Here is a 25,445-nt window from a genome sequence, read left to right as displayed (position 1 = left end):
CATACTCACGTCTGCACTGCTGCTGGCAGCAGCGCTGCCTTCAGAGCTGGACTCCGAGCCAGAAGCTGCGGCGCTTCCTGCAGCCCTGGGGAGGTTCCCAGAGGTGGGTGTGACTCTGCCTCGCAAGCAGCCCATGCAGAGGAAGAGGAAGTCCTGTCCCTCCGCATCCCCTCCAGGAGTAGCAGATGGAGCTCTGTGCTTGGGAGTTAAGAGGTCTTAGGCTGGCTGTGGGGGGAGGGGCACTGAGCCCTGGATGGTCACCCACTTGCCTACTTGTCAGGCCAGCCTTGCCCTCCCCCAAAAGTGATACCCCCCCTACCATGCCACCTGACTTCTGCGCTGCTGCTGGCGGTGCCACTGCCTTCAGAGCTGGACTCCTGGCCACCCGCCGCTGCTCTCTGGCCACCCAACTCTGTGAAATCTGGCCTCCCCTAAAATAGCCAGATTTCACAGGGGAGATCAGATTTCATGGTCCAGACACATTTTTCATGGCTGTGAATTTGGTAGGGCCCTACACATTGTATAGCAGTTTTTAGCCTGTTTCTGCTAGGGCTTTGCATGGTGCAGCTACATTCATGACTGTTGGCTGAAATCCTATGTCCAGACAAGCCCTCCATTTTTTTACGTGATAGCACATTGAAGCAAGAGATCTGCCAAACCCTCAGCCCGAGCTCATTTTGTCCTTTTAGGAATAGAATAACAGTAAAGTTCCAAAGCATGTTTGCCTATACTTTGAATTTCCATATTTACTTAGCATTTACTCATCTGCTGGTGGAATATGGAATGGGGTCCCTAGCTGGCTCCGGTTGTGGACTAGCCTATTTAACCTACTTCTAAGGGTGGACATATCCTCTTAGCAAAAGATTCTGCTTTGAGTTGCTGTAAAGTTATTTTCTCTGGTGTATATTTTGCAAACTGTTTATGGAAATCCAGGGCTAGGTTTCTTGTTTAATATAAATTCAAATATTTAATTCCTAGGAAATATGTTAGTCTTACAGACCATCTCCTGCTGCACATCCCTCTTGTTCAATAAATATATTTTTAATATAAGTCAAACACTAGAACACATGTACATACTATCTTCTGTGAAGAAAGGGGGGGGGGGAATCTTAAACCCCATGTCATGGGGTAGACACATGGGTAATTTTATGGAAAAATGGCATGTAATACTTCATTAGCACTTGATAAAGCCAGACCAACATTTTTTACTTTAAACTAGTACAGGAAAATGTATTGCTTGCCATTAAAATTAAAGTATGAATCACTAACAAAATGACCCCTGTGGATGTATCTTAACACACATGGTGGGTAATCCAGGACAAGTGAAATAAAGGAATATTTTGATAAACAGATGTTGGACATTTAAAAGTGCTGAATCCCAGTCTAATTTTTCCCAAGTTACATAACAAGCCCCCTCACTTCCTGCAAACCCTTGCATTCCTGTGTCCCACAGTTATCTGAACCTGGTTCACCTCAAATGAAACAAGCATGAAAAAAATGCATTCTGGAGGTTTAAGTCAATTCAGTATAGCTCCCTATTTTCCAACTTTTAAAATGCATGTACGTACAAGGCTGACATGTTTGAGGGATAAGCTAGCAGTATTAGCTGGAGTTGTAGCATTCTGACTGGAGCTGGCTAGGAGAATGGAAATCCCTGCCTGTGAAAAATTCCACATTTTCAAAAAAATTCCATCCCAAATCAGGATAAAATGTCAAAACCATGAAAATTTTCACAGGCAGGAATTTCAAGAAATCTTAAATTTTGGGAGAACCAAAACAGAATGTTTTTGGCTTCCTGGCTGCCCACCAGGAAAGTTCTTGTCTATTTCACTTTTTTGAAGAGAGCCTTCTAGTCCAGCTGCCAGCAAGGCAGAGAGCCTGGTAGCTCAGCCTCTCTGGTCCTGGAGCTGGGAAGGCAGGGAGCTGAGATCCACAGTAGAACAGCTTTACAGGAGAGACTGGGAAAGACTCACATCAGAATATCCTCTAGCTCAGTTATTAGAACACTGTTCTGGGAGGTGGGAGATCCCTATTCAAATCCTTTCTCCCCCTCAGTCAGCGTGGGGACATTGAGTCTCCCACATCCCAGGAGAGTGCTCTAACCACTGGACTTAAAGTTATAAGGTGGGCACCACCCCCTCCTGCTGCCATTTTTGTGGAGTGAGGCAGATGCCTAATTCATTCTCACAAGAAACAACTTAAGCACCTAAGCTTCCTGACTCCATGTAACAGGGTTCCCACTCACCGCTAGTGCACCTCCTTGCATCTAGGTCTGGGAACGTAGCTGTCACAGCATAGGTTGCTGCTTGCTCTGAGATAGTCTTTATCCTGGTAACTGGGCCCTCCAGCCAGGTCCCCATGTAATACACCCTTTCCAAGGTTACAAAGTCCAAAAGGAAAACTGTCCAAATGCCGTCACCAGACAGTGTTCAGCCCCTGCTTGGAAGTCTATGCCACTCTACCTGTGGTTGGCAGGAGAACCTGGGCCCAACCAATACACCAAGTTCCAGACCAGGGACCCTACAATCAGCAATTCAAGTCTACTTAGTCCCTGTTGCTGTTGCCCTAGGCTCATTCCTACCTGGCCTCTCTATCTTTTTGACTGCTTTGGGGTTTACTATTGGAGCCTACTCTACTCCCTGTGGCTACTTCACCTCTTTGAGCCTCTTGCCAGACTTCTTACTACGGGTCAGTTTTACAGGAGTTACTCTCCCCCCGGACTTCCTCTTTGTTCCTGGTGGCCTCCTTCCTCCCAGGGCGATGAGTGACTGCAGCCTTCTTCCCCTGCAGCTCCCTTCTGCTTTCAGCCTCCAGGCTTTATAGTGCTGTCCCAGTCCTTCCCCAGCTGGGCTTCACTCTTAATTAACCCTGGCCCTCCCTCTCGCAGGTGATGCCAGGTAAACTAATTGGCCTCTCAGGCCCTCGTTAACCCTATCAAGCTGGTGTGGGATGCACACTTCTTCACACTCCAGGAGAGGGATTCCTGGTTTGGATCACAGTCACCTCCCTGCAGCCCAGACTTGGGCACCTATCCCTGGCAGAGCTTAGGACATACTCCTCTCCTTGGTATCTCCCATTGGCTAGCTTAGATGGCTCTGGGCCTAGCATGCTGGCTTTTGTGAATAACGTTCTTAGACACCTGTCTCTTCCCATCCCATTGGATAGGGAACCTAGGCAACTAACTCAGTCTTTATGGATTGCAAACTGTTCTTCCAGTGATTTTTTTAAGTGCCTAAAAGTTAGACACTGCAATGGTGGATCCAGGCCTTAGAGCTCAGGGCCACATTTTCAAGTATTTGGCACCCACAACTGGGATCCAGTTTATAAGAGAACTTGGCTCTCATATAGGCACATAATGCTACGTGGACAAAATCAGCTTGATATATTGTCAATTTCAAAAATGAATTAGAAGTACTACATCTGCCTTGACTCCCCCTGCTAATTTGAGTGGCTTTAGCCATATTTTTCTATTTTAATTTTTTTCCACTCGCCTGTTGCTACATTGAAGCTGGTAAAGAGGTCAAATTAACTAGCGCTCTCTATAGAGGAAACAATGAAATCTTATTTGTTTATGATTGCCCCACAGACAGGATAGATGTACATACCTCATGCTGTGGCATGGAAATGGGTTAATGCCTTTCAAGGGACTCTGCCCTGCGCCAGAAAAACTGCCCAGCCTGCAGTCTGAAAAAGGGGAATTTCCATTGGACTCATTGAGCCAGGTATATAAAGTAGTAGTAGCTTGGGGATTTCCTGAGGGAAGGAAATACTCACCCCTTTTAGTCCAGGGAGATGATAAGGCCAGGAGACATGACTCTGGAAACCTTGCTGCATTAGTTGCACTGAAAAGTGGTACACTTCCTTCTCTTCTTCTAGTTCAGGGAAGTGATAAAGCCACGAGATTGCCCGACAAAGAAGAATGAAGAACCTGGGCAGCCACACTGGCGGACGATACTTCTCTCTAGAGACTTTACGTTAAAATGATTTCCCTTTCTTACTGGTTTCCTCTCACTGAAGCAAGCCTGCCAGTGCTTGACAATGGACTCTTTTCCGTTTGGACCAAGCGAGGAAAGCCTTGGTTCAGACTCCCTGGCAGTCAGCCAGAGTAGTCAGGCTCCATACCAAAAGGGGAGTGCTTTAAAGGGACAGTGTTTTGTTTCTCCTTTTGTTGTATTTTCCTTTCTTTGCTAGTGCCACAGCCCCTGGTCACCCTCAGATGCTGACTATACCCAAAGTAACTAACCTGAAAAATAGAAATTTTTTTCTCTAGCCTCTTTCACTTACAGTAATGGCAGGTGTTAACGTAGGTGGTAAAATCATTTCAGGCAGCAGTGTGGTTAAATTGATGTTGTCCATGTCTACGAGCTGTCTATATGAAGACACGTTTAATAGAAAACTTTTCTCAAACTCAGTGACTTTCTTCCCTCCAATGTTAGATGAAAGGGGAATAGATACCTTCTTCATTTCATTGTTTTTAAATAGCTGGGGTTGAGCAAGAGCTAGTGTGCCTTTCAGTGTTCCAATACCAGTGTCACATTTGTCATGATAGCAGGTATATTTTGTTACTTGGCAATTAGCTCAGTCCTACTTAGAATAAAAAACTTATACTACTAGCTTTCATTATAGCTACTTGTCACCATATAAATCCTAAGGAGTTGTATGTAAGCTTCAGCAATATACAGTATCTAGAATGAAGCATTTTTAAGATTTATAAACTTTTCCAAACTCAGCCTTTTTGTTTTCTAATAATACTTGGCACTCACTTAGAGCCGGGTGCTGCAAGATGCTGAGGGCTCTCGACTTCCATTGGAAACTGTGGGAAATGAGGATGCTCAGCACCTTCTAAGATCAGGACCACAGGGCCTTTCATTCAAGTATCTCAAAGCATGTCGCAGTCATTCATTAACTGAGCTTCACAACACCTCTGTGAAGCAGGTAAGTTTTATTCCCATTTTACAGATCTGGAAACTGGGATACAAAGGGATTCATAGATCATTAGATCATCCTGTTTGACCTCCTGTGTAACACACAGAATTTCACTCAGTTACTTTTGTGCTGAGTCCAATAATTTGTGTTTGACTAAAAGCATTTCTTCCAGAAAGGCATCCAGTGTTGATTTGAAAATATTAAGAGACAGAGAATCTACCACTCCCTTAGTAATTGTTCCAGTGGTTAATCATCCTGTTTAAAAAAAAAAAAAATTGAGCCAATTTCTAATTTGAATTTGTCTGGCCTCAGCTTCTGTCCATTGGTTTCTTCTTATGCCTTGATCCTCTAGCTTTAAAAAAGCCCTTTAGTACCCACTGTGTTCTTCCAGTGAAAGTACTTATATGCTGTAATCAAGCCACCTCTCAATCTTCTTTTTGATAAGCTGAACAAATTGAACTCTTGAAGTCTATCTCTGGAAGGCATTTTCTTCAGCCCTCAAATCATTTTTTTGACTGTTTCTGCCCTCTCTCTAATTTTGCAACATCTTTCTTAAAAGGTGGATGCCAGAACTGTCTGCAGTATTCCAGTATCTGTCTCTCCAATGCCCTATAGAAAGGGTAAATCACCTCCTACTTCTACTCTTTTTACTCCCCTATTTGTACATCCAAGGATTGCAATTAGCCCTTTAGGCCACATCATCAAACTTGGAGCTCATGTTGAGTTGCTTCTTTGCTATAACCCCTAAATCCTTTTCAGAGTCGCTGCTTACCAAGACTCAGTACCTCATTCTGTAGGCATGGCCAGCATTCTTCATGTCAAGATATATATATCTTTTTGTATTTGGCTGTGTTAAAACGCATTTACTTGCCTGGGCCCAGCTTACCAAGTGATTGAGATCACTCTGTATGACTTCTCTGTCCTCATCATTACCACTCCACCGATCTTTGTGTCATCTACAATTTTTTATAAGCAATGATTTTGTTTAATAATGGCCTAGTACCAATCCTCGTGGAACCCCACTAGTAACAGCTCCACTTGATGAGGATTTCCCATTGATGTCTACTTTTTGAGATCTGTCAGTTAGCTAGTTCTTAATCTCTTTATTGCTTTAGTGCTTCATTGATGATGACAAAACTCCCCTTGACTTCAGTAGTCTCAGGATTCTACCCAGAGATTTTAGTGGCCTGATTTTCAAAGATGCTGAGCTCCCTTAGCTCCCATTGAATACTGTAAGAGATGAGGGTTCTGAACACTTCTGGAAATTGGGCCATCAGTGAGATGTCGGAGAAAAGGCAGCAAGTTAGAAACAAAGCTGGAAATGGAACCCAGGAGTCTCAACTCCTAGTAAAACTTTAAAAGTGTTCAATTCTTAGATTGTAAGCTCAACAGGACATAGACCGTGTCTTTCTATTCATTTGTGTACAGCACCTAGCACCATGGATCCTGGTCAGGGCCTTTTGATATCACACCACAAAGAAAAATAGTAGGAATAGTACTGGTATCTGATTAGCCTATTATGTAACACTGCTAACCAGAAATCGGCAAGAACCTATTTTTCTTAAGGGCCATGACTCTTAAGGATTCCCTCCCAGAGGGTGACCTGTATTGTTATTAACTATGAGACTGTACACACCAGCTAAAATCTTTTCTTGAGATGTGTGACAGAACTGAAGCTCCCAGTGCTTGGAACTCTTTTCTCTTTGCTCTCTCTATTCAAATTTATTTTCTCCAACTCAGTTTTATATTGTGGGTCTGTCACATTGTTGAGCTGACTGTATTTGTTCATTGTACACACATATGTCTGTGTGTATTTAAGGTGTATGAGGAGTTTCATACGAACTGCAAACAAAGCATTTCTCTCTGCAGTTTAGGCTAGAGTATCCTGGCATTTCCTCTGCAGATGAGTTTGGTTTTGGCACCACCATCTCTGTCAAGTTCAACTTAGAAGTTTGTTTCAAGCAATAAAAGTACCTGACCACATTCACATAAGTATCCATCCTTTCATGCTACCAGTGTGAGTTAGTTTCAGCATAATTCTTTCTTACGCAGTAATTTGCTTGAACTGGGGCTGCAACCTTAAATTGCTATCAAATTAAGGAACCTCTTAGAAGTTTCTCTTCGGATTTAATATCTGACTTTGTGTGTAATGCAGTGCCAGTAACTCTTCTTCTTGGTAACTATTAGGAGATTTCTCTTGCATGCAGTCTGTCTCCAATGGGATTTCTTTTCAATTCAGTGTCAGCATATCTGACCAATTTTGTATAGTCTGAGTGTGACACTTCATAAATTTAAAAGAAAAAGAAAAAAATTCTGTTGCAAAACAGTTTTCAAGTGCAGTGCCAGGTATGACATGCTGCTGTACTAGATGAACAGGCTACCCCTGAGCTGGGATTCTAGACCCCTGTGTGGGAGAATTTAGGATTCCACACCTTTGAATTAGTGGGGGTAAGATGCATTTAACTTGATAAGACTGCCACTGCCAGCAGCTTCCTCAGAAGAGGCTTTAAGATAAAACTTCCTAATTGGAGAAAAGGGCCCATTCGCTGATAGTTGTTGTATAGTATGGAGTAAGCTAACTATCTATATTGTCTGTGTAGGCATTTTCTGTATACAGGTCTGTCTCATCTTACGCTGGGGTTACATTCCGCAGTCAGCGCGTAAAGTGAAAATCACGTATAGTCAGGTGGAATCGCCCGCACTACAGGCAGAGCCGGCTCTGCCTTTTTTGCCGCCCCAAGCAAAAAAAAACGGGCTGCCGGAGCGGCGAAGCAACAACAACAAAAAAACAAAAAACCAGGGTGCAGAGTGGCCGGAGCGGCAAACCAAAAAAACCAGGGTGCAAACTTTCGGTGCCACTTACTTGGCAGCTCGCGGCTGCCTCCCCCGGCCGCACTGGCGAGCCTCTGGGCGGACGGCGGCTGCACTCTGGCCAGCAGGACTCCTTGCGCTGTAGACATGCCCCGGGCAGCGGAGTGTGCGCCCCGGCTAGCGGGGGGGAGGTAGGGAAGGGGGGCGGCCAGGGCTTCCTTCAGCCGGGGCGCTTGCCACTCGGCCCCTCCCGCCGCTCCCGCCTGCAGGTGAATTGAAAGTTGTCGGTCGGCGGGGAGGGAAGGACGTGGGCTGCCGGGCTTGCTGCAGACCTGGCACCGGCTGGCGCAGACGGAGCGCGCAGCCCGCTCCCAGCAGGGCGCAGCCGCTCCCCTCCACGCCGCCGCCCCCTACAGTGGCACACTGAAAGTCGTCGGCCAAACAAACAAACAAAAACCAGGCAGGTACAGTATTTAAATTGTTATTTTTCTCTCTTTTTTTTGTTTTTGCCAACCACGTAAAGCTGAATTTGCGCATGTTAAATGCGCGTAAGATGCGACAGACCTGTATTCATTCTTTTATAAACAGGTGTTTCATAATAGTAATATAACATTTTGAATAGTTTATGAAATGGAAAAGAACGATTGCATTTTCTAGTTCACTGCTAGGCCGGTGCAGGATTTTCCTGTACAGTATGTACCATTTTGTTTTTCCCAATAAAGGTTTAAATGTAAGTGATAGAGTTTCCACCATTTTCAGTGATGAACTGTTCCATTGTCCAGCACATCACTATTTTCCTTACATTTATCCTTAGCTTTATTTTTCTTAATTTTATTTGATTGCTCCTAGTTATGCACTTTCTCTGCCTTGCTAAATAATTCCTCTCCTTCCTTGAAGTTTTCACCTTTGAATATTAGTAGATGGTTCTCATGTTGTTTCCATAATTGCTTAGCAAGCTGCACATGTTTAACTCCTTTCTTTTTTCTAGTCAATCCCTCCATCTCCCTCAACAGCTTCGTTGCTCTTCTGTGAGCTCCCTCCAGCTTGTAAATTAATAATGAATTTAAGTTAGATTAACTATGGCACTGTCTTCTCTCCTCCTCCTGAAGATAAGACCACAAGGTGCTACGTCCTTTGTGGGGATGTTCTTCCAGACAGGCACTGCCAGAACACAACAGTACTCTGTCCTTGATCCCAATACACTCCTGATCCAGACACCATGCAGAGGGGTGTTATAGACCCTTCCCGGGGGGGTTCCAGAATGGCACCAAGAGCTGAGAATCTGGCCCATTGAGCCTTAAAATAGCTTTGCTGCCATGCAATTAACTTTTTTTTGTCATTCTCATTACATTAACCACCCAAAAACTTGTTTTAGGAGAACACTGATCATTTGAGTGGCATATCAAATAAGGGCCCTTCTAGAGTGGTACATTACTACTAACCACAATGACATAAAATGAAGCTGTGGAGAAGTATTCACAGTAGTTCAGCTCCACATGGTTGAACATTGGGCCCTTCCTGTATAGCTGGGGAAATTAATTTACTGTATCTCTGACAACCACCTCTAATGTCCTGGGACCGACACAGCTACAATTACACTGCATAAAACAATGGAAGATATTGAATTTAGACATCTGAAATGGAGGCTCCACAACATAAAGAAGAAGGAAGTAAAACTTAACAGCAACATTTACTTCCTGAGAAAATGCAAGAAACAAAACATCGTCCCCAGAAGTCTCAACATCTATAACCCTCTGACTACTACATACAACTCCAAATATGCTGAACAACTCTGCAGACGGACTTCAGAAAAACTGAGGAACCATTTACTGCACCTCACATACTCCAAAAGGGACCACCTCAAACAAGACATCATCACATAGTCCCCCACACTGGAGGAAAATAATCCAGGAAAGTTACCTGCGAATCATGCAAGAAATCCAAAACAACTATCCAAAAAAACCTGATGACAGTCATTCAACACAAAAACAAAAAGTGGAACCAACTACTCCACAACCCACAAAATACGACCTCCAGGAGAAACTATGGCAGCAGGACTCACCACATAGACACTACACAACACCTGAACATCGTCAGTTTATCAGGACTACCCCTCACTGGAGCTGAATTATCTGTACTCTCTAAGAGACTGAATCTCTGTCTCACCACAGAACCTGATACCATCCTAACATGTGGAGAGCTAGGAGAATTCTTCCATCATCTCCACCTCAGAGAATTCTTTCATAATAATGACACCACTCACAATTACCACTTCTCCACTAACAATCATAAGAAAAAAGAATCATCTAACTGGAAACCACGGAATGGATGAAACTACACTCTTGATTGTTACATTGTTTGCTTCAGGAAAAAAATGACTGCAAAATCCTTAACAAACATCATATCCACCATAATCGCTCCACCGCTGAGAGGACAGCCAAACAGTCCCTGAAATCTAACCACCAGTTAGTGATCAAACCAACAAACAAAGGGACACCATTGTAGTCCTCAACTATGATGACTACATTAGCAAGTTCAACCAACAACTCTGACACCATCTACTAAAAAGAGCTCAAAGAAGACACCACATCACAATTTACCCAGGAATTTGAGGACATCATCAAATCCTTCCCCAAACAATTCCAAGAGAATCTCTACAAACTCACCTCCCCCCACCCCCAAACTCACCCAGGGACCTTCTACATGCTTCCCAAGGTACATAAACAGGGGAACTCAGGCAGACCCATCATATCTGGCCACAGCATTCTTACTGAAGGAATATCAGGACTCACAGAAACCATCCTAAAACCACTCATACAAAGGGTCAGCTTCCTCCAGGACACTAATGACTTCCTCCACAAAGTCCGTAACATTGTCATTCTCCCTCAGAATGCCATCCTGACGACTATGGATGTCACTTCCCTATACACTAATATCCCTCACAATGACAGCATAGCTGCCTACCTCAAATATTTACAAGACAATGTACAACCCTCAGGTATCCACCCCAAACGTGTCGCCAAACTCTACCATTTCATTCTCACGCATAACTGTTTTACATTCAACAACAAACACTTTGTCCAAACCATGGGAACATCAATGGGTACTAGGATGGCTCTCCAAAATGGGCCACCTTGAAGAATTATTTCTGGAGAAATGCAACACAAAACATATTATATACCTGAGATACATTGATGATATTTTTGTCCTCTGGACAGACATCTTAAACTCCCTCATAGATTTATACCACAACTTCAACAACCACCATCCATCCATTAAACTCTCTCTGGAACATTCCCACACTAATAACTTTTTCCTGGACAACACAATGAACTTCAACAATGGAACCGAACAGACGTCCATATACAAGAAACCCATGGATCACCACACCTACCTTCATAAATCCAGACACACCCAGAAATCTGTTTTCTATACCCAGGCACTCAGATACCACAGAATATGCTCCCAGGAGAAAGTCCAGGATATACACCTTAACACACTCAACCACCTTCACCAAACAAAGACACTCCACAGAGAAGTAGATTGCAGCATGGAATGGACCACCCAAATACCCCCAGGAGAACCTGCTTCAATACAGAAATAACCCCCCACACAGCACATCCCTACTTGTCACCTACCACTCCATACTGGAACCCATATGGGGTATCATCAAGCAACTACAACCCATATTCGATGGGGAAATCTTTCCCAAACCTTGACTTCTGGCATACAAACAACCTTCCAGCCTCTCCAAGCTCATCATCAGAAGCAAACTCCGCACAGACCAGGACACACCAATTCAAAGCGTCACCAAGACCCTGCCAGAACAACAAATGCAAAACCCGCAGCCATATCCCCACTGCTACCATGATCAACACCCCACACAACACACCTTTCAAGATGCATGGATTCTACACATGCCTATGACAATATGTGGGTTATCTCATCCAGTGCACTAAATGCCCCAGTTACAACTATGTGTGTGAAACCAGAAAAATCACTATCGTCTCCAATGAACTCTTTCAGGAAAATGGTAAAAGACAAAAATACCCTGTGATGCTGTATGATTAAAGATCACCCTTTGTATCATGGTTGCTACCACTGTTATACAATTGCAACAAATCTTATGCAAAGAATGTCATGTAAGGTGACCGTGGAAAAGTTATGATTTACTAAGTATGATTATCCTGTTTATATGCGTGTATCATCTTTGTATCTGAAGTTATGAATATTGGCTAGGTACTTGCATCTTAAACCTGTGTTGTCTCCTGGGTGACACACCCCAGGATAGGATTTACATCAGGGCTAGACAGCTATGTGTTGGTGGCCTATCCAGGACACTCCACTCTCACAATGGGGCCATTGAAGAAACTCATCCTGTCCAGATAGCTCTTCCTAAGGATGCCTTAGACAGCAAGGAGCCAATGGCCACTCCCTCTGATTCAGCAAAACATGTAAGGACATGTGATATGTTCGTGTGACCCTGGACTCCAACTTGGCCAATAACTGTCCATGGACAGGGGCTATGGGCTTTGCTTGAGATGGTAAATTTCCATGCACATGGCAAAGGATATAAAAGACCTCTGAGACCTCTCCATGTTGCCTCTTTCCTGATATAATTCTCTGGACTGTGGATTTACAACCAAAAGGGGGATCTTGAACTATGGACTGAGGACCATACAATCTTTTGGAAGTTACCAGAGAGACTTTACAAGCCAGCAGTCTATACCAGTGGTTTTTAAACTGCAGGTCGCGACCCAGTACTGGGTCACAGAATGTAAGGCACTGGGTTGCGGCAGCTCTGGTCAGCACCGCCGACCGAGCCATTCAAAGTCCCATCAGCGGTGCTGCCCGGCTAAGGCAGGCTAGTCTCTACCTGTTCTGACACCGTGCTGCACCCTGGAAGTGGCCAGCAGCAGGTCTGGATCCTAGGCGGGGGGGCCATGGGGCTCCACGTGCTGCCTCCGCCCCGAGCACCAGCTCCGCACTCCCATTGGCCAGGAACCAGCCAATGGAGCTGGGGGAGCGGTGTCTGCGGCCGAGAGCCACACGGAGCTGCTTGTGCTCCTCCACCTAGGAGCCGGACCTGCTGCTGGCCACTTCCGGGACGCAGCGTGGTCCGCGGTGCCAGGAGAGGCAGGAAGCCTGCCTTAGCACCCCTGCTGACTGGGAGCTGCCCAAGGTAAGCCAGTGCCTCAACCCCCTGCCCCAGCCCTGAGCCTCCCCAAACCCAGAGCCCCCTCCTGCACCCCAAACCCCTTATCCCTGGCCTCACCCCAGAGTCTGCACCCCCAGCCCAGAGCCCTGACCCCCTCCTTCACCCCAATCCCATGCCCCACCCCAGAGCCCCCTCCCATACCCTGAACTCCTCATTCCCGGCCCCACCCCACAGCCGCAACCCTGCACCCCAACCATCTGCCCCAGCCCTAAGCCTCTCCCACACCACAAACCCCTCATCCCCAGCTCTGTTGGGTCGCGGGCATCAACAATTTTCTTCAACTGGGTCGTCAGAAAAAAAGTTTGAAAACCACTGATCTATACCATCACTGCTACAAACCTGATATAAGGACTTTGCAATCATTTATATGTGTATGATCTATTAACCATTTATAACTCTTCTTTTCTTTTATTAATAAAATCTTTAAGTAGGTTACTAAAGATTGGCTGACAGTGTGATATTTGGGTAAGATCTGAGATTCATATTGACTTGGGGCTATGTGTCTGATCCTTTGGCATTAGAAAGAACATCACATATGGTGAAATGGGTTTTCAGTAACCTCTCACTACATTAGATTGGGTTGTCTGGACGGGAACCAATGGCTGGAATGCCTAAAGGGGACTGTGTTTGGCTTCTGGTTAACCAGTGGGGCACTACAGAAGTTCTTTTGTTACTAGTTTGGTGAATCTAATTATAGAATAAACCACCAGTTTTTGTGGATTGTCTGCCCTGCTTCTTGCAGGCACCTGGTCATAGACCCTAACACTTTTCACAAAGTGATCACTCAATATCTGATCTATCAGTCCTCACCTCAAAGGAAACCTGCACAACACTTTCAAAAGACAAGCCTGGTAGTTTAAATTCATAACTCTGCTAGACCCTAAAAATCATGGACTGAACACAGACACTGGATTTATGGCTTATTACAACAATCTGTAAACCACTGACCCCCCCCAGTATTATGACTGCAGAAGTGTTAACAGGCCACTCTACCTTGAATGGATCCTTGGAATATGTGTTGATTACTTATGCTAAACAATTCGTGCCACCTTGCATTTAGCTGTGATGCTCGGAGTACCTTTCCCAGACCTTAAGAAGAGCTTCTCTCTCTCTCACCAGCAAAAGTTGGTCCAATAAAATATATGACCTCACTCACCTTATTTGTCTAACCATCGTATTCACACAGTTTCAGGGCAGCAGAGCCTGGTGTGGGGTTTTCCATTATCAGCAATGAACTGGCTGACATGCGGTTATATGCTGTTGCACCACTCTGTCATTCTAAAGCTCCAGCTTCAGCCATGTAGCTCCTAGAATTCCATCTCCTCTCACCTATGTCCCCATCCTGAAAGACGCTGAGAACTCTCAATTCCTTGTGATTTCATTGAGAGTGCTCGGGCTTAGGCCCCGGAATCATCTAATCTGAAAATATTAGATCATTTGAAAAGGCTGAGTGATTTCCTAAATTCTCCATTTAGTAGAGAACGTCTTTATCCTTATTTTGATTTAATATGGCAATCCAAAATTTTTCACGCAAGGGATGTATGAAATAGTTTCCTACATTTCAGATATCAAACTGCTTTATTGCATTGAGGAACACAGATTTTGTTGTGTTTTTTGTTTTTTGGTTTTTTTTGCCATGGTAAATACTTGTCACCAAGTTACCCAAAATGTATTTAAATTTTTTCATCCATATTTGCATTTCAGTTTCTTTGTATCTTGGGCCTGGTCTACACTAACCCCCCAATTCGAACTAAGGTACGCAACTTCAGCTACGTGAATAACGAAGGTGAAGTTGACGTACCTTAGTTCGAACTTACCGCAGTCCAGACGTGGCCGGTAGGCTCCCCCGTCGACTCCGCGTACTCCTCGCGCCAAGCAGGATTACCGGAGTCAACGGCGAGCACTTCTGGGTTCGATTTATCGCGTCCAGACAAGACGCGATAAATCGAACCCAGAAGTTCGATTGCCTGCCGCCGACCCAGCACGGTAAGTATAGACAAGCCCTTGGTTGTGTTAATGCAAGACAGGCTGTGACTACTGCAAGAGGTTTGGGTCACTGTACAGTATATTCTTTTTAGTACATTAAAGGAATGCCAAAACAAACACAGAAAAAAAAAATAACCCTAGAAAGTAAATGGTGTAGTTTGTTGATCTCCATATGGTGAATTGTCTCAAAGGTCATAAAAGGCGGGGGGGGGGGGGGGGGGTGGTACCCTGTCCTCTGGTGGAGCAGCTGGATTTACATCGCATTTCCAGATTGTTTACTTTGGCATGCAGCCAGATCTGCATAAGTTTTCTATTATGCTTGTTTGATGGATTAAGGGGAGGTGGTAAGGATGACTTCAAGGAGTGGTTCTGTAATTTTCTTTTTATTTGTATTAAAGGGCTTTTTAAGAGAGTTGAAGATTATAAACTAGTCTAACTAAAATTTAAGTGCAAAACAAGGTGAAGGTCAGTTGCATTATCAAAACTTAGCTTAGGTCAAAGCCAGGAAGGCACGCCCATTTTGATCATAACCCTGGCCTGCACTTTTTCCCAAACAGCAGATATACTTTTGTATTTTTACAGGCAGTTTGTTATTACTAATTAACAGCAGTTACTGTGAGGCAAACTGACAAAAGCCAAGAAATCTAAAATGCTCCTGAACAATCAAAAATAACCACAATGGGCTTGAGGTTGCCCTCCCACAGAAGAACTCACTGGAGAGGAAAATCACATCTGGAGACTGCAAGAAAAGCCTCATGAAGTTTCCTCCTCCTCCTCCTCGTCTGCAAGGGCAAAGGGGAAGGGCGGTATGTGTTTGCAGCTTCTCAAAGCAGAAAGAGGGGGAGGCATGCTGTAACTCAAGGATCTGTGTGGTAAGCAAAGGACAACTGCACACAGCTAAGAATCCTCTATGCTGCCTGCAGGCCTCTCCTCCCCAGTAGCAGCCCAGCTCTTTTAGCATTGCTGCCATTGGCAGAATTCCTTGTGACTGAACACAAGCCCCTCTCTCTACTGGAGTTAGCAGCCACAAAGGGGAATTAGTGCTGCTAGAAGTAGGGATTTCCCAGTGGGGTCCCAGAGAGACCATGTACAGAGAATAGCTGTTTCCAGTTCTTGCTCAGTGCCCCCACATCCCTCCTCCTGCCTCTAATCCGTGTCCTGTTTTGGAGGAGCGCCAAGTCAAATGGTCACACAAGGGAGCATGCAATGAAGGCACAGATCTCCCTTTCTTTTCCTTCCTCTCGTCCCCCTCCCCCACCCCACACCAAATTATGCTTTCCTCTGGTCTCACAGAACTGGAGAGGAACAGCAGGCTCAGTAATTGCTAAGCAGGAGTAAGGGGGAAATATTTCCCTTAAACTTTTTTTTAATCTACCACCAAATACATGCTAGACACTGTGCAGACAAATATGAGGACAAGGTCCTTGCCCTGAACATTTGCAATCTAACTAGAATATTACAAAAATAAACATAGCTTTGGCTTTGAAGGCTCTTTCTGCTTTTAAGTAAGAAACACTTTACAGCTACAATCCAGGTTATTATCCAAGACTTGCACTCACATAGCTGTTGTTCTCTGCTTCCAGTCATCTGCATTTTCACAGGCATCGTTTTATTTATTCTGTTTTGCTTTGTGCATACCTTTACGTAATGAACACTGTTATTGGGCCCTCTAGGTAGACTTAATATTTTTTCCTAAAATAAATATCTTGTGGCTTTTATAGCTGGTTAAAAATATTACTGTGTTCCCTAAAAATCATTGTAGATCATTCCTGTTGGGTGAATATGTAGCTGTTGGAGTCCACTGAGTTGTTTCACTGTTCCTCCTAGAAACTCTGCCTTTGGAGCTATTCATCTATCCTGTAAACATATATGTAAATAATTATTCAAACGTGTATATATGGGCCCTGATTCTGTGAAGCACTTAAGCATATGCATAGCTTTGTTCACATTAACAGCTCCACAGACTTCAGTGGGACAGCTCACTTGAGCAAAATTATGCACATGTTGGTGCTATGCAGGATTCGAACCTTTCTTTGTAAACTACAATGGCTTCCTTTGGGTGGAATACTGTATAGACCAAAAGTAGCTTTTTAGTTATATTAAACCATGGTGTTGAGCTGTCCATGGTAGTCTTGCCTCAACATGCTGGTGTGTTGTGTTTTGTTACTTCTTTGCCCAAGAAGAGGCAGCTACCAATAAATCTTCCCTAGTGGGCAATTTAATTTAACTAGCCCCTCCAGTGCCATAAGATCTCTCTTCTCCATACTCCACTGCTGTGTCCTCTTGGATCTGTCCAAGCCTGTAGTGGTAATTGCAGGCACAGTAAAGTGGATACTCCAACAGAAATATCAAGGCCCCTCTGTTGTGACAGTTAGTGACTAAAGTTGTGTGGAATATTTGGATTTCTTACTGGCAATTGGGAGGCACAGAGGATAATCACTTCAGGGAAGAAATGAGAAGCAGAAACAGAGAAATTATCCAAGATCAAAGATCCTGTTTTCATGCAAATAGTAGTAGTAAAGGATGAGGTAACAAAGTATAAAGAACTGAACAGATAAAAATTAGTTCAGTTGTTTTTAAAATGGTTGTATACTGGTGCCCCTCAACTAATAATGTATGTATCAGGAAGTTTGTGAAGGATAAGTCCTTCTTTGTAGGCTACCAGAGTAAAAGGGGGTGTGTGTGAGAGAGAGAGAGAGAGAGCACATGGTTTCGCCTCAACAGTTTTTCTTAGCACCAAAGGCAAAATATTCCAGTAGACCTTTTAGATAATGGCAGTCTGGTACAATCGAGATCTGCTATAACACAGAGATAAGTTTAATGACAAAGAAGACAAACTCAGAGAAGAATAAGATTCTCAAATTTTTCTTCCTGTTGGGTTTGTTGATTTGTGAATAGACATACTTAATGCTTTCAGGTCAATCTGAAGATCTTGGGCTCTAATAAATCACCATGAAGATGTTGAGAGACCGTGGTGATGCATGTGGTATAAAGGAATGTATAAACAGGCCTTTCTCTTTATTTCAAGGAAACTTGCCAAGTGGTATAGGATATACAATACCTCCTTTGTCCTTGCTCTAACTAAGGGTATCCATCACTCAGAATCTCTGTCACCATTGTCTTGTAGCACTGTTTTTAGACCGAGGTGACAGTCAGGTGGAACAACTGTCTCATCTTGCTGTTTCATCTCTTATTTCATTTCAATGTTATCTAATATTTTGAGATCAAGGTATCAGTGGTAGGACCAAAATCCATGAATCCCCTTTTCTTAGCTCTCCAGCCTGAACCTTTCAATGCAACTCTCAATCTTTTTTTATAACATATAGCCTTCATTTTAGATCCAAACTTATATGTCCCACATAATGTACTGCTGTTTCCCTTTCTGTTACTATAAATCATGAATATTGTATGCTCTGCATTGGGAAAACTGTCAGGAAATATGATTAGTTATAGAGATGAATTCCTCACCACTTTATATTTCCATCTCCACTTTTGCTAAAGAAAAATGTGGACATTAGGGAGGTTTCACAGTTAGAAGGTTAGTACTTCATAGTAAGTGGCTTTTGATCTACAGTATTTATGGCACTTTGAGCAGTTCCCTCCTCCTCGCATTGACTTGTGACTTCTCTATCCAAAAGAGGAAGAAAATGTTGGGGATGCTCAATATTGTCTCTTGGTCTTATGTTTCCATCTAGTGGAAAACTGGGAAACCACAAAAGTAAACATGCCCTTCTTCTGACCTGGCTAGCTCTTGCATGTGTTTTTCTCCGACATTAAAAGAAAACCAATTTTTGGGAGAGAAAAGACAGCTATATGCTTTTGTTAAGTGATCAATTTTATTAGGCGTTGAGTTGTTTTATGTGAACTTATCACTTGTGAAAGGTATCAGATGGATGGAATCCTATAGACTCAGGACAGGGAAAGATTCTTCAGACAGTCCAGTCAATGCACCTTAATTAACCATGGAGGGACCACCATTAGGGTGAGAAGTCCCCATGCATAGCCAGTCCTTGACATGTCTACTAAGGCTTTCCACTGGGCACTAGACTGTAACTCACCAAACTCATTTCACAAAGGCAAGCAAACAATCATCAGGTGGGAACAACTGTTGATCAGTACTAGCATGCTGGATTCAAACAGGTAACGCATGGGTTTGTGGCACTATATCTCATTACCAATTCCCCAACTATCTATCTAGATTAGAACAAGAAGAAAACACAAAGTATTTGGTACAGTTTTTAATTACTAGACCTTGCTATTTTGGGGAACATTTTCCCCCATAGCTAATGTTTACAGCAGACAAAGAAAGTACATTAAATATTACATTGGAGACAATGGTTCCATTGTGCTCTAATAAATATTGGCTATTTAACCTTCCAACTACTTGAGAAAAGTTTTCCCAAGCTAGGTGTGATTATGTATTTATGTACACTTAAAGTATGCTCATTCATTTGTATGATCCTATTTACTCATGTAAGTGTGGCCAATTAGGAGCCTAGCTTGCCATATGCTGGCTAAAATACAAGATTAATGCAAGCATCATTAGATAAGTCCATGCATAGAATAGCCATGTTCAAATGTACATATGCAAATGTGCAAGTGTAATTTTGAAAGTCTGGTCTGCTATACTTTGTCCTTCTTTAAAAGTTTAATATTACAAATTACTACACAAAAAGGGCTGGAGACATTTTTTTAAATCAATAATACAGTAGAACAGTGCCTTAGTTCTAAAGAAGAATGTGATTTTTGGTTCTGTTGATCAGATCCCCATTTTTTTTTTCTTTTACAGAACATAGGAAACTTGGCAATCTGACTGTGACAGTGAAAAAGACCATCCCTTCTCCAGAAGCTATACAGATCCTCTACCAGCGCATGAGATATGAATATGAGTTCTACTACTATGTCAAAGAGCAGTTTCACCTGCTAAAGCGCAAATTCGGACTTAAGTCTCATAGCAGTGAACCACCTCCCAAGCCAGAATTCTTTATTCCTTCTCCCCTGGAAACTGAAGAACCGATAGATGATGAGGAGCAAGATGATGAAAAGTGGTTAGAAGATATCTATAAAAGGTGATGCAAGCACCGAGCTCTCCTCTGGTGACCCCTCCAGCTTTCTCAATATTTTTTTATTATTAAAAAAAATATTCCTTAAGGGACTGAGTTAATGCGCAGCAGCATTTAAAACAAAAAAAGGTTCCCACATGTTGGGACAATTGAGAGACACCCGGTTTTGCGGGTTATATTTGTTTAATTTTATTATATTTTTCTTGACTCCATAGGATCCTTTATATGACAGATTTTAAGATGGAACCATCTGTCATCTCATCACAAAATAACTTTTGCACAGTAAAATGCTGCTGTACACATGCACCCATTTGCAAAACAACATATATTAGACATCATTTACCAAGTAACTTTCATAAAATCTCTGTCACCAGGAAGTCTTAATACCATGCCCGTTACTGTGGCATTGGACATCTGACGTCATTTATAAGCTAGTAGGGATACCACTGGAGCATAGTAACAACCTCTGAATAGCAAGCAAATATAAACGGTTATATGACCCAGAGCCATTGTTACAACACGTAACTATATTGGACTCAAAACAGAGTAGAGAGTCTCCCCTGGGGGGCTTCCAGTGAGAGGACTACAATGCACACTTCAAGCAGATTATATCAGGTGAAATAAAACAGGTTAAAGAACCCAGTTAACTAGAAGGGTTCACAGAGTCAAAATGGAAAAAATTATCAGTGAAGTTGAATGATTGAGATGAATGGGTAGATGGAAAGCCAAAGGGACAGTATTGTGTGGTCTTGGGATTTTGCTTCTGCAGCTGAGAATGTTGCTCTTAGGCCCTGGAGGAAGAGGTGTGGTGCGTAGTTTTTATTTTAAAGAAAAAAAGTATACTATTGTCGTTCCTACCCTGGGACACAGACCCAAAATTATACATAGAAGTTATTCATGCAAGAAACTCTTTCCTTTAGTATGAACAACATTTCTATAACCTCAGTTCTGTGAGTCTTCATATCTCATGCAAATAATTAACAGAATTAAGGTGAAATACAGGTGAGGACACCAAATTTGGGTGGAAGTAAAGTAAACGTGATTTTAAAATGAGGGATGTTTTTTATAATAAGAGACATTGACAGGTATGACTGACATCTTACATACTGCATAATGATAAAATAAAACAACAACAAAAATATCAATGTAGCATCAAAAAACCAAAACACATTCAATGGTATATTGATATGAACAACACTGAAAGTTTAAGTATTGTTATCAGGAAACACTAAAAAGTGGAGTGAATGGGACTGGGTGATGAAATGGGGACAGTTCCATTTAAGGTATCCCCAGGATTTCTGGTACGGTTTTGTGATATTTAGGGCTTGAATTTAACTTGGACAACATGCCCATACGAGCCAGTAAGTATCTAGTTTGCACTCCTAAACAGACTACTCCAATCTTGGGTCCATGCACATAGGAGTAAGCAGAGCTACTTCCTGTTTGCTCCCTTCCTGGAACCAAGTGAGTGAGGGATGGGTGGAGTCTTGGCTTCGCATGCACACTCGCTTGTCAGTATGGCGTGAGCAGGGGTAAACTACTAGCGCATAGACCAAGGAAGAAGTGCAGGAGGAATTGTGGCTCTGAGGGGTGTCTCTACATCACAATGCCTCCCTACATCACTTCTGCAGTGGTACAACATGTGCACCACACCTTGCACGGGGCTGTGCCTATATTCACAATTTAATACTTGCTAGATTTCTTCTAGGCCAGTGGTTTTCAACCTTTTTCCATTTGAGGACCCCTAAAAATTTTCAAATGGAGTTGCAAACCCCTTTGGAAATCTTAGACATAGTCTGCAAACTTCCAGGGGTCTGCAGACCAAAGGTTGAAAATTACTGTTCTAGGCAATTTTGGCTGGTCTCTTTGGTAATTGCTTCAGGGGAGTTTCACTGTCTATGTATAGTCTGCAAAATGGACCTTCATTTGGAAGTAAAAAGCAAAAGTTATTTTGTGATTGAGGTACGTGTACAGGCCCAAGCTATGAAGTGCTTTCCAGAGGCTTCCCCTTCCATGAGCCTGCAGGGAGCCAAAATATATGGTGGACCATCTTGATCATCTAAATGGTCTTTATTATACTCGTCCGCAGAGAACAGAAGTAAAGAAGCATAACTGTGCTAAGACATGATAATTTGCAGAAAATATTACAGGGGGGAATTTTATTCTCACTCCTTACATCCCAGTTGTGTGGTACCAATGCACTACTGTGAAGGAAGGCATTAAAGAAAGCTGCAAGTGGCATAGATAACAATTAACATAGTCACTAAAATATGAATCTGCTGCATTGTATATTTTAAGTGGTTTCTATGAAATTACATTGAAAGAGTAATGATTAGTTTACACACTGTGGAATTGTTATATTTTGGAAAGACAATTAATGTTCTCATCTTTTTAAAACAAATTCTGTTCGAGTCCTTTCACAAGTGTCATAGCAGAATAATCAGTCACTTAACTCATTCACCCTTCCTGCAAATTCACTTCCGCTTACTGTAGACATTTCAGTCTATTTTTATCTTAATTTAATGATATCTTCAGCCCTGATTACTTTATAACCTAAACACAAAAACTGGTACGTGATTTATTCTCTGGGTTTTAATGTTGTATTTTTCCTAACAATTGACCTGGCCTCTTCTCCCTGAATGGTAACTTCATGAATGTGTTTGGCACATAAACGTCTACAATTCCTGACCCAACAGTCCCTTTGTCTGTCATGAAATGTTTTATATTTTACTTTAATGTTTAAAAAGTACATTTTAAGCTGGTTAATCTTTGACTTATTTATTATAACTTTCCAGCACATTCCAAATTCTAAGTTGCTCAGGAAGGAGTTGATTTAAATGGTTTTATTTTGGTCCGATGGATTTTTTTTTTTTTAAACAAAAATCACTGTTATAAACCTTTAGCCCACTACAGCTTTGCAGTAAGTGCCGTATATGCACTTGTAAATCTTGCGGGAGGGGGCGGGTGTGTACTTGATAAAAATAAGAAAACATATCTGTACATTAGCTTAGCTTTAAATGAAAGGAATCTTTGTTTGGTATGAAATATTCTTTAACTTATTCACTACCCTCTCTGAGATTCTGAAATATAAAAAACCCGTGTGGGAGGGTGGGGGGAGGTTTTGTTTATTGGGATGTTTTTGTTTTTAACTCCAGTGATGTTTGAAAATACAGCTTGTGCTGTTCTACTCTGCCTCGCCATATCCTGTTTGGTTCCTTCTCATCATAGCCTGTTTGGATACCCAGGTTTTCCTTATCTGGATGTAATGCCAATGGATGGCACTTCATCTGGAATCTCACCCTCTGGAGCTTTCTTTTATACAGCATAATTTATTATCTAAAAGGCCATACTGCAACAGTGAGATTCAGGCAGGTTGTTTCTGGGTGGTTATTCTACATCTTGAATTGCCTTGAGGTACAAGGCCAAAGACTCAGTTACTTTAACCACCTGATAAGTGTCGTAAATATCCAGAGATGCACTGCCTGGTGTGCTTTATTGCTGTGAAGTGGAACTTATTTTTATGTACAAAGGGAAACAGCTTCGATCCATACACTGCATTTTACTAGATATTCTAGACATAGGTAAGATTATATTTGATACCCAGGCTAAAAAGCTCCAATTGTTTCCAGAGTCTAAAGCCATTTTAAAATGTAAAAAATCACCAGTGGCAGTGCTGTCATACTAAACAGAAAATAAACCATTGTTATGGTGCAACATTCTGGGGGGGGAAATAAACTTTAGTTATAAATTTCAAGTGATCGTGATGATAGTGGTGCATGTTTGTTACTGTTTCTCTTCCATGTGCATGGCTGCATCAGAACATCTAAAATGCATGAGGACGAGGAGTAGCTCAAGATAACTGAACATGTATAAAGTGAATGGTACATTTGGAGTATTTCAATTTGTTTTAAGTTCTTTGTCCCTGATCTTTGTGATGAATTGCTTTGGTTTTGTTGTATAGTTTGATGATCAGTGCCATAAAAACGTTAAACGGAGTGATAAAATTCAACCATTGGTGAATAAATCTTCAGGTTCTAGTTGCTAAAAGCCATTGAAGTCTGACTCCTATCAGTATTTATTACAGTAAAATTAGTTTTTAAAGGGAGGGCACACTATTTGTACTGATAGGGGAAACCAGGTTGAATGGCATTTGTACACTCAAACAAAAAAAAAAAATCTATTGTCCACCAAAATGTAATTTAAAAACAATAAGTTTAAATCCTATACAAAATAAAGTCCTGTCATTCACAACTAAGGTTGAATGGTGCATTGTGTTTTTTCCTTAACTTAAAAAAAAAAAACCCTGCAGTATTCCATATTAATAGCCCCAGCTTTGCAATAGCATTACTGTAAGCTGGAATATTTAGGATCATTGCATTATAATACTATAGCACTTTCTCTTTTTTTAAAGGAATCAATGCACAGAGGTCCACTGAAAATAATTCAGCATCCTGTTTGCACAAGCAAGTACTCAGCATTGTTATTTATAAATTGTTATCAATGTACTTGATCTGATGTACAAATTGAAGACAACTCAGACCTTATCATTAGGAATTTCAGTCTTAGGACCTAATCTTGCAAACCACTACCAGCCGTAGTGCTTACTGCCATGAAATCAGTGGGGCTACTCTCTCTGGTATACACTGGTCACTAGTCAGTGTTTGAAAGTTTAAGCCCTTGTTCAGACACAAACAAAACCGTTCAGATGTGCATATCACACTGGAAGACAATTCAGTGGAAATTACCCTTAACCTGCAAAACTTGAGTAGCAGGGGAAGAAGCGCATGTTAAAGATTTTTTTTGTAAGGCCCACATCCTCAGCTTGCATGAATTGACATAGTACCATTGGTCTGTCTGCCTATATTTTGCCTCACTTATAACTCAAAAGCTGTCTGATGCATTTGCTTCAAATTGTCCAAAAATGGATGCACTCTATGCCTAACTATGGTGTGGAGGGAATTTTTACAGCTCTGTTATAACTTGTTGAAAATAGGGCTGTGTAATGGAAACGCTGACACGCCTTGACTGGCAGCACAAACATGCCACTGTGTGGTACTTGAAGCATTGTATACTGGCTTTTTTGATGGACATGTGCATTCCTTCTTTCTCATACAGCTCTCCTGGCCGGCAGGTGGCACAAATGTATTTGGCCACATGCTGTGCTTCCCCAAGAACAGCCAGCATTAGTTGAGTGGTAAGATTTGACCAATGGTGTATTTCAGGGGTTCTCAAACTGGGTGTCGGGACCCCTCAGGGGGTCGCGAGCTGTCAACCTCCACCCCAAACCCCACTTTGCCTCCAGCCTTTATAATGATTTTAAATATATAAAAAAGTGTTTTTAATTTATAAGAGGGGTCGCACTCAGAGGCTTGCTATGTGAAAAAAAAGTTTGAGAGCCACTGGTGTATTTGAATGTGGATTTGAGTATAAACATGTGGATT

At 42.3% G+C, this 25,445-nt stretch overlaps 1 protein-coding gene across 1 annotated transcript in view; it reads left to right on the top strand.

The window, feature by feature from the left end:
• UST (uronyl 2-sulfotransferase) overlaps positions 1-24,239 on the top strand; it is a 276,063-nt gene extending 251,824 nt beyond the window's left edge. The window contains exon 8 of the mRNA XM_024200172.2: positions 19,731-24,239. Within this exon, the coding sequence (XP_024055940.1) occupies positions 19,731-20,014 (284 nt within the window). The 3' untranslated portion in view covers positions 20,015-24,239. The remainder of the gene's footprint in view (positions 1-19,730) is intronic.
• Positions 24,240-25,445: the final 1,206 nt, after the last annotated feature.

This window comes from Terrapene carolina, unplaced genomic scaffold (genome assembly GCF_002925995.2).
Source record: "Terrapene carolina triunguis isolate 2854851 unplaced genomic scaffold, T_m_triunguis-2.0 Scaffold85, whole genome shotgun sequence".
Taxonomy (NCBI): Eukaryota; Metazoa; Chordata; order Testudines; family Emydidae; genus Terrapene; species Terrapene triunguis.
This window is presented reverse-complemented; position numbering and strand designations above follow the sequence as displayed.